General features: G+C 35.2%; 1 protein-coding gene across 1 annotated transcript in view; it reads right to left on the bottom strand.

Moving 5' to 3' along the window:
• Window positions 1-10,711, bottom strand: part of LOC103609506 (zinc finger protein 717-like) — a 20,092-nt gene that overhangs the window by 7,267 nt on the left and 2,114 nt on the right. Inside the window, 1 exon segment of the mRNA XM_008593814.1 lies at window positions 9,310-9,454. Coding sequence (XP_008592036.1) covers window positions 9,310-9,324 — 15 coding nt within the window. The 5' untranslated portion in view covers window positions 9,325-9,454.

Consider the following 10,711-nt stretch of genomic DNA (forward strand, 5'->3'; position numbering starts at 1 on the left):
AAAAAAACCAAAAAAAAAAAAAAAAAAAAAAAAGTAATGAGAAAGCCAGTAGAAGAGAGATGGAGGAAAAAAACAGAAGAAACACTTAAAAGAATAATGTTTGAGAACTTCCACATATTAATATCAGGCACCAAACCAAAGATCAAAGAAGTTAAGATAACACAGAACCAGATAAATGCTAAAAATCTACATCTAGGCATGTAGTTCTCAAACTTCAGAAAATCAAAAATAATAAAAAATCTGAAGCCAGAGGGAGGAAAAAATATCTTACCTAAAAAGAAACAAGGTAAGAATTACACCCAACATCTCCTGAGAATCCATGTAAGTAAGGAGAGAGTACAGTAAAATATCCGAACAGTTGATTAACATACCCTACCACACACAGTCCTGTCCACTATGAAATCAACGTGTAAAAAAGAAAAAAAATAAAGATTTTCTCAGGGAAACAAAAATTGAGAGAATTTGTTGCCACTACACCTGTATTCGAAGCAATGTGAACAAAAAGAAAAAAAAAAGAATAAAAAAGATATAGGTTAGAATCGATATACAGAAAGAGAACTAAAGAAATAAATGAAGGTTCAATACAAAGCTTTTTTTAAATTGTTTTTTTCATTGCAACACAGTTGATTGTACATATCTTTGAGGTAAAGAATTGGATATCATATGTGCAATATGTGAAGTTCAAATTAGGATAATTAGTATATTCTTCAATATACAGTGTAATAGATTTTTGTGAACCTTTACAAATACCTCCCTTCCACCATCCCCCTGAGCATTTCCTCACTCTAGTAACCTCAGTTCTGTTTTCTACTCTTGAAGTTCAAAGCAATATTGTGATTGTTGTATATTTCTTTTATTTAATTTTTAAGTTATTTATTTTCTTAGCTGTAATATATAAGTGAGAACATGCAAAATTTTTCTTTCTGTACCTGGCTTATTTTACTTAACATAATTTTTCATAAGTTCATCCATGTTGCTGTGAATGGCAATATCTCATGCTTTTTAGACAGAGTAGTATTCCATTGTATAAATATAACACATTTTCCTTATCCAGTCATCTGATAATGGCCATTCAGGTTGATTACAAGTCTTGCCTACTGTAAATAGAGCTGCAATAAACATGGGAGTACAGGTGTCCCTTCTGCATGACTATTTCCAATCCTTTGAATGTATACCCAGCAGTGGGATTGCTGTTCATATGGCAGTTCTATCTGTAGTTGCTTGAGGAACCTTCACACGGTTTTCGATAATGGCTGCACCAATTTACAGTCCCACCAACAGTATAAGAGGGTTCCTCTTTCTCTGCATTCTCACAAGCATTTGTTATTCTCTGCCTTTTTGACAGTAGCCAGTCTAACTGGAATGATACGATATTTCAATGTGACTTTGATTTACACTTCCTGGATACTGAGTGATGTTGAGCATTTTCTCCTGTATATGTTGGCCATTTGTATATCTTCCTTTTGGAAATGCCTATTCAGCTCCTTTGCCCATTTTAAAAATCAGACTATTTGTTATTCTACTTTTAAGTTGTTTAAGTTACTTGTATATTCTGGATATTAATCCTTTATCAGATGCATAGTTTACAAATAATTTCCCCCATTCTGTAGGTTGCTCTTTTCCTCTGTTGTTTCTTGTGCTGTGCAGCAGCTTTTCAATTTGATATAATTTATATTTTTTCTTTTGTTGCCTATGCTGTGGGGTTCATATTAATAAAGTCTGTCCCCAGTCCTACTTCCAGAAGTATTTCCCCTATAATTTCTTTTAGGAATTTTAAAGTTTCAGGTCTTATATTTAAGATTTTAATCCATTTCTTCCAATCCAAGAGCATGAAATATCTTTCCACTTTTTGTTGTCTTCTTTAATTTCTTTCAACAGTGATTTGTAGATTCCATTGTAGAGATCTTTCACATGCTTTGTTGTCTGTATTCCAAGATATTTTATTTTTGAGGTGACTATTGTAAATGGAATATAGCTTTGTTGGTTTTTCTTTCTGCTAGTTCAAAAACACTAGTGATTTTTGCACACTGATGTATCCTGCTGCTTTACTGAAATTGTTTACTGGCTCTAAGGGTTTTTTTGGAGACTTTTTAGGCTTTTCTGTATATAGGATCATTATGTCTGCAAACCGGGATAACTTGACTTTCCCTTTTCTGTTTGGGATGCCCTCGCTTTCATTCTCTTGCCTGATTCCTCTGGCTAGAACTTCTTATAGTATATTAAATAACATCTCAGGGTAGATATCCTTGTCTTGTTCCCATTCTTAAGGAAAAGCTTTCAACTTCTCCCCATTCAGAATGACAATGACATTAGGTTTGCCATATATGGCTTTTATCATGTTGAGATACTTCCCTTCTATACCTAATTTGCTGACACTCTTTACCATGAAGTGATGTCAAGTTTTCTCAAATGCTTCTTCACTGTCTGTTGAGATAATGATATGGTTTTTCTCCTTGATTTTGTTGATGGAGTGTGTCACATTTATTGATTTGCATATGTTGAATGATTCTTGCATTCCTGGGATGAATCCTACTTGATCATGATGTATAATTTTTTGTATGTGTTGCTGTATCCTATTTGCAAATATTTTATTGATGATTCTCCTGTCTATATTCATAAAAAATATTGGCCTATAGTTTTCTTTCTTGGTGGTGACTTTATCTGCTTTTGGGATCAGGGTCATGTTTGCCTTATAGAATGAATTTGGGAGAATGACCTCTTTCAATTTTTTGGAATAGTTTCAAGAGAATTGATATTAATTCCTCCTTAAAGGTTTGACAGCAGTAAAGCCATCTGGTCCTGGCGTTTTCTTTGTTGGAAGATCACTAATTATTGCTTCAATCTCATTGCTTGGTATTGGTCTGTTCAAATTTTCTACATCTTCCTGATTCAGTCTTTGTAGTTTGTATGTGTCCAGAAATTTCTCTATTTTGTCCAGGCTTTCAAATTTATTTTTGTATCATTGTCTACAATAGCATCCAATGATTCTCCGTGTTTCTGTGGTATAGGTTTTGATGCCTTCTTTTTTTTTTTTTTTTCCTTTTTGTCTTTTTTTACTGACCGGTAACAGGATCGCAACCCTCAGTGTTGTGCCTGTACCGGGGACCGGCAACGGGATCACAACCCTCGGTGTTGCACCCGCACTGCACTCAGCCAGTGAGCGGGAACTGGTCTCCACATGGGATCCGAACCCTCAGCGGAAGCGCCGCCGCACTCCCAAGCGGCACACTCTCCAGTGCACCACCGGGCCGGCCCATTGATGTCTTCTTTTTCATTTCTTATGATTATTTTTCTTCTCTCTTCTTTATTTTGTTAGCCTACCTAAAGGTGTGTCTATTTGATTATCTTCTCAAAAAAACTTTTCCTTTCATTGATCTTTTGTATCATTTGGGGGGTTCTATTTCATTTCCTATTGATCTGATCTTAATGATTTCTATCAACTACTTTTGTTGTTGGATTGTTTTTGTTTTTCTAATTCAGGTGTAGTGTCCAATTATTTATTTACAGCCCTTATATTCTTCCAATATAAGCATTTATCACAATCAATTTCCCTCATTACTGCTTTTGCAGTATCCCACATGTTTTGGTATGATTTGTCTTTGTTTTCATTACTTTCAAGAAATTTTTTGAATTCCTGTTTAATTTCTTCTTGGACCTATAGGTCATACAGGAGATTGTTGTTTACTTTTCATGTATCTGTAAACTTTCCAGAGTTTTCTTTGTTATTGATTTCTAGTTTAAATCCATGGTTGTCAAAAAATATAAATGAAATAATTTTAATTCTATAAAAATTTCTTGAGACTTGATTTGTGACCTAACATGTGGCTTATCCTGGAGCATGTTCCTTGTGCTGATGAGAAAAGTATATATGCTGTGGTTGTTGGATGAAATGTTCTGCAGACGTCTGCCAAGTCCAATTTGTCTAAAGTGCAGTTTAAATCATGTTTGTTGATTTTGCACCTAGATGATCTGTCCAATGGTAAGAGAGGGGAACTCAGGTTCCCAACTATTATAATATTAGAGTCTATCTCTTTATGTCTAATAGCATTTGCCTTAGTTATCTGGGTACTCCAATGTTGGGTGGATATATACTTATGATTAGTATGTCTTCTCACTGGACAGATCCCTTTATCATTAATCCAATCAGTCAGCCTGTGTCTTTGGAGTGGGGTCTTTAATCCATTTACATTAATAGTTACTATTTAAATATGTTTACTTACTCCTGTCATTTTGGTTTTGTTTGGATATTTTAAATACCTTTTGTTGCTTTATTTCCATTTTATAGTTTGTCTTCTGTGTTTGTTTTTTGAGGTAGTTAGATGAAGTTCTTTTCTCTTTAACACTAGCATTTTTTGTTCTATTAATGGGATTTATTTTCTTTTATATTTATGGTAATGATTATTGTTCAGATGAGATGCAGTATGCCTTTCAGAATATCTTGTAGGGCTGGTTATGTGGTGGTGAACTACTATAGTATTTGTTTTTGTGGAAAATATATTTTTTCTCCCTCATTCCCAAAGGATGAAAATATATTTTTTCTCCCTCATTCCCAAAGGATAGACTTGCTGGGTATAGTAGTCTTTGATGGCAAATTTTGTCTTTTAGTATTTTGAATATATCACCCTATGAAAAATCTGTTGTTAAAACTTGATGTTTTTGCCTTATTGCTTTTAAGATTCTCTCTGCCTTTGAGCTTTTCCAATTTCATTGTAATGTACCTTACAGAGAACCTTTTTGGACTGAAATGGTTCTGGGATCTTTGGGCCTACCCCACCTGAAAATCCATTCTCTCCCTATATTTGGGAAGTTTTCTGCTTTTACTCAGTTGAATATTTTCAATGCCTTTTCATTTTTCCTCTCCTTCTAGAACACCCATCATTCAGATGTTTGTGTGGCTTCAGGTTCTCTGTTGGTTCTCTTTGACTTTCTTCTTTATTTTAATTCTTTTTTACTTTCTTTTTGTTTGGTCCACTTGGGTTATTTTTAAAATGCTGTCTTTAAGATCATGAATTCATTCTTCTGCTCATTTTAGCATGCTGTTAAAACTCTTAGTTGTGTTTCAGACTTCATTTAATGACATTTCCAGTTCCATGAGTTCTGCTACATTATTTTTTTAGGGTAATAGTCTCTTTGTACATTTCCTCCTTCAGATTCTGGATATTTTCTCATTTTGTTATGCTTTCTGAGTCATCTTCTATCTCACTGAGTTCCCTCGGGATTGTTGCTTGAAATTTCTTTTCAGCTATTTCAAGGACTTCTTGCTCTATATGGCCTGGTACATGAAAGTTATTATATTCCTTTGGTAGTATCATAAGTTTTATTTTTCACATTTCTAGTATCTCTACACTGGCCAATAGTCACCTGGTAGAGCAGTTATTTTTCCTAATACTTCAGAGTGGGCTTTGAGGAGAGGGAGTCCTTTTGTTGATGTGTTTTATACTGACTACTGAATGGGTGTTTTAGTACTGGTTTCAGATAGATGGAGTAGTGTAGTCTCCATATATGTACTTTGGCAAAATTCAGTGTTGGAATTGTACATGGGTAAGAACAATAAAAAAAAATTTAAAATCTCAAGAGAAAAATTTAAAATATTTCGAAGGAAATAAAAGAAAAAGTGCAACTTATCTAAATTTGTGCAAATGGAGAAACAGGAATCTTTTCAAAAAATTTACACTATTGAATGCATATATTTTTAAAAAAGAAACACCTTTGGAAACTACAAGGAAAGAGAGAAAATTAGATTAAAAGGAAGAAGAAAAAATAAAAATTAGAGCAAAAATAAAATTAGGAAAGGAAACTGAGAGAAAATTGTCAACAAAAAGTTGATTCCTCAGAAAGATCAATGAAATTGATAAACCTACAGCTAAGCGAACTAAAAAGATAATGACACAGAACAGAAAGTACTAATATCAGAAATGAAAAAGAGGAAATCACTATGGACATTAAAAAATGAATAGCATGTACAACGCAGGGCACAAGTTTGATAACCTAGATGAAATGAACCAATTCCTTCAAAGACACAATTTCCCAAAACTAACAAACACTAATATGCAGTATTAGAATAGGACTATGTCTATGATAAAGATTGAGTGAAAAAAAGAAATCTTCCAAACAGAAAGCACCTCGGCCCAATGTGTTTACTGGGGAATTCATCCAAACATTTATTTATTTTTATTTTTATTTTTTAAAGATGGCCAGTAAGGGGATCTTAACCCTTAACTTGGTGTTGTCAGCACCACACTCTCCCAAGTGAGCCATGGGCCAGCCCCATCCAAACATTCAAAAGGAAGAAATTACACCAACTCTTTACCATCTATTTCAGAGAATAAATGTTAAGATACAACACAACACTAACTCAATACCAAAACCAAAGATATTACAGTAAAATGTAGAAACCATTATCTCACATGAACGTACAAGTATCTTCAAGAAAATATTCAAAAATCTAATCAAACAATGTTTAAAGAGAATCATGCACCACAACCAAGTGATGTTTATCCTAACTAGGCAAGGCTTGTTCAATACTTGAACATCAATTAATTTAATCCTTCACGTCAAAACACTAAAAACAATTAGAAGGTCATATCAACAGATTCAGAAAAAGCCTTGAATTGTATTGACAAAATACAGCACCCATTCATCATAAAAACTCTCCTTCACAACTTGATCAAGACTATCTACAGGAAACTATAGTTAACATTATTGTTCATGGTGAAAAACTCAAAGCTTTTCCAGAAAAACAGGAACAAGGCAAGAACATGCCCTCTCAAAACACCTTTCAACATTGCACTAAAAGTAATTGCAATAACAGAAGTAAATGAAATAAAAGTATACAGACTGGGAAAAATAAATCAATAAAATTGTCTTTGGTTGCAGGTGATATGAGTATCTGTGTAAAAAATTCTAGTAAACAAGTGAAAAAACTCCTGGAATTAATAAGTGATTACAGCAAGATTTCAGGATACAAGGTTAATAAAAATTTTATCACGTTTCAACATACCAGCAGTGACCAAGTAGAATCTTAAATAAAAACATTATACTATTTGTCAGCACCTCCAAAAATACAATAATTACAAATCATCTGTCATAAGAAATTAGTATCAAGAATACACAAAGAAAAAATGTTCCACAGCTACACAACAACAAAACAAATAACCTGCTTAAAAAACAAGGAAAGAAGGTGGCTTACTGGTTAGCTCTCTTGGTTAGAGAGCAGAATTTTAACACCAAGTTCAAAGGTTTAGTTCCCCATACCAGGAAGCCACCCCAACACCATACCCCAACAAAAAAATAGCAAAGAAATTGAATAGACATTTCTCCAAAGATGATATATCTTGTCTAACAAATACATGACAAGATGCTTAACATCGTTAAACATTAGAAAATGCAAAACCAGGGCCGGCCCGGTGGCGCACTGGAGAGTGCGCCGCTTGGGAGTGTGGTGGCGCTCCCGCCGAGGGTTGGGATCCCATGTGGAGACTGTTTCCCACTCACTGGCTGAGCGCGGTGCGGGCGCAACACCGAGGGTTGCGATCCTGTTGCCGGTCCCCGGTACGGGCGCGACACCAAGGGTTGCGATCCTGTTACCAGTTAGTTAAAAAAAAAAAAAAAGAAAATGCAAAACCACAATGAAATATTGCTTCGCACACAATAGAGAACAGGTTTCAGTGAAATTGGAACTTTAGTATGCTGTGGGTAGCAATATAAAATGGTGCAGCCCCTGTACCATTTAAAAAAAATACACTGGCTTCTCAAAAAATTAAAAATGGTATTACCATGTGAGTCAGAAGTCCAAGTTCAATGTATATATCCAAAATAACTAATTACCTGAATCTCTAAAAGATATTTCACACCAGTGTTCATAGCAGCATTAGTCACATAGTGAAGGGGTGCAAGCATTCGAAATGTCTGTCCAAGAATGAATGGATAAACAAATTGTGGCATGTACACAGAAAGGAATATTATTCAGTCATAAAAAGAAATGAAATCTTGACATGTGCTATAAGAGAAGTAGAAAAGGGAAGAAACTAAAGAGAACCAAGAGTGCAAACTACAGAGGACTGACTCAGTCAAGAAGAACACAGTGAGAAGAATAGAACCCACAATGAAGCCCTGTGATGAGCAATGTTTAGAAGAAGAAAGGAGAAGAATTCAGAACAGAAAACCATCAGTAATGGCATGAGAGAAACTAACACAGAAGAATTTCCATGAGAAGATCATAACTAACACAGAAGAATTTCCATGAGAAGATCATGAACAGCAGTTTCGAATGTGGCAGAAGATTCAAGCTAGAAAAAGACTACAGAATCGGCACTGGATTTCACCGTAATGTAAGTGATAATTCCATGTTTTATCCACGAATCAAGTACAGTCTTCCAAATCTGTACACAAACCACAGGACTTGTAAGTGAAGTCATCTTGAACCAACAGCCTCAATCACAACACCACGTCACAAAAGCTGCATTTGACATCCAGGCAATGCTAGCATGAAAACTGCCCAGCTGAGTACACTGAACATGTTGATCCATAGAACTTCAAGGAAATAAAATGGCCAGATATTTTAAACCATTGTGTTTTGATTTGTTCTTACACAGCAAATGCTAAATAATACATGTAAGTCCCCAGAACTCAGTATATTTAAACAAAATTATGAGGGTGAGAAAGTCTTAAATTACACAAAACCTTATAGTCTGCTTATTAAGCAACATGTGCCTTGGCACTCACTAACCATTTCCACTATAGAAAGCTATGTGTTCATTTCCAGGTTGGCAGTCAAAAATATTCTAATAGAGATGGAATTTCAGAATTTAGTGCCAGGGCCAGCCTGTGATTCACTTGGGAGAGGGTGGTGCTGATAACACCAAGGCCAAGGGTTTGGATCCCCATATAGGGATGGCTGGTTAGCTCACCTGGGAAAGCATGGTGCTGACAATACCAATTCAAGGGTTAAGATCCCCTTACCAGTCATCTTTTTAAAAACAACAACAAAAAAAGAATTTAGTGTCAATAAATCCTTATATCCCATGAGAATTTGGCATATTTTCTTCACAGGTTCCACTCCAATCATGTAAAAAAAAGTGTCTGCCTTTTTGACATGACATCAGAAAGACCAGAGACAAATTTTTAGTCAACTTAGATAATCTGAAATATTATATCTTGCTATATCTACATGCAAACTGGACCTTATATATGTACACTTCCTTCAAGCTGAGATTTACTCATTTCTACTTTTCCATTTTAATTCATGCTCCCCATAATACCCACGTAATACAGTGAAAAAAATTAGGAATAAATAAAGAAAAAACTCACTGGAGATTTATCCATCTTTTCTTGCTCTTGGAAATGAATAGCACACTCTGGCAGCTTAGCTGGGAGAGGAGGGAATGGAGTGGATTAAGGAGAGAACTGTTATGGCTTGACCCTGGATTCTCCTGCCCGAAACTCTATATATTAGCTGGAAAAGACAAACAAACAAAAAGCCACCCAGTGAGACAACAATCCTTTATGGTCAATAAGTTGTAACAAAGACTCATTAAACGTGCATCTGCAAGTACATTAATTGGTACACATTAGACACAGAATTTATTTTTGAGTTAATGAAAACATACATTACCTGATTTAGCAAGAATCATCATTACCTAAAATAAAACTTCATCATTTAAACCAAAGAAAAACACATTGTGTCATTACTAAAACTAATGCTATAGAAATATAGTGAGGCTATAGTAACTATTTTCAGAATAACGTAATGACTCCACACATGACTACGGATAAGTGTTTCCACTACAACACATCTTATTTATATGTACCTAAGTATCTCTTCAGTACACATCTTGCAACTCAACATCTTTTGCCCATGATTATATAGGTTAAAAAAGTACATTACGGGGCCGGTCCATGGCCCACTTGGGAGAGTGTGGTACTGACACCAAGGCCAAGGGTTCAGATCCCTATATAGGAATGGCCGGTTAGTTCTCTTGGTAGAGTGCGGTGCTGACAACACCAATTCAAGGGTTAAGATCCCCTTACTGGTCATCTTTAAAAAAAAAAAAATAAATAAATAAAATAAAATAAAGTAAAATGCACATTATGTATATTTCTTTTGGTACCCTATTCCAGTAACGTTACCCAGTGATAGATCTCCCTGCACCCAAACCGTCATGTAGTATGCTCTGACAATGCACTGGGCTTTGCTACATGACTTGATTTCACTAATAGCATATTAACAAATGTCATGCAAACATAAGTTTGACAAGTACTGGCCACTGCTGATTGCCTTCTTAAACACAATCATAATGTGAAGAAGCCTGGGGCTACACTTTTGGAGACACAGGGCCCAGCCAAGAGTCAGCACAAACCACAGGATATGTGAGTGAAGCCATCTTGAACCAACGAGCCTCAGTCAAGGCACCACATGACTAAAGCTGAACTGCCCAGCTAAACACACCCAAAATGTGGATCCATGGAACTTCAACATAATAAAATGGCTAGGTGCTTAAAACCATTTGGGTTTTGATTTGTTCCTTACATGGCAAATGCTAAATGATACACCTAAGCCCCATAACTCAATATGTTTTGAACAAAATTATGTGGGAGGGAAACCTTGAATTACATGTCAAATACAGTCAATACACCTTCATAACCACAGGGATGAGTTTGGCAAATTACAATGAATGTCAATTAAGAGGACTTCATTGAGGTTCCTGGTGCT

Source organism: Galeopterus variegatus, unplaced genomic scaffold (genome assembly GCF_000696425.1).
Source record: "Galeopterus variegatus unplaced genomic scaffold, G_variegatus-3.0.2 Scaffold9698, whole genome shotgun sequence".
Classification (NCBI taxonomy): domain Eukaryota; kingdom Metazoa; phylum Chordata; class Mammalia; order Dermoptera; family Cynocephalidae; genus Galeopterus; species Galeopterus variegatus.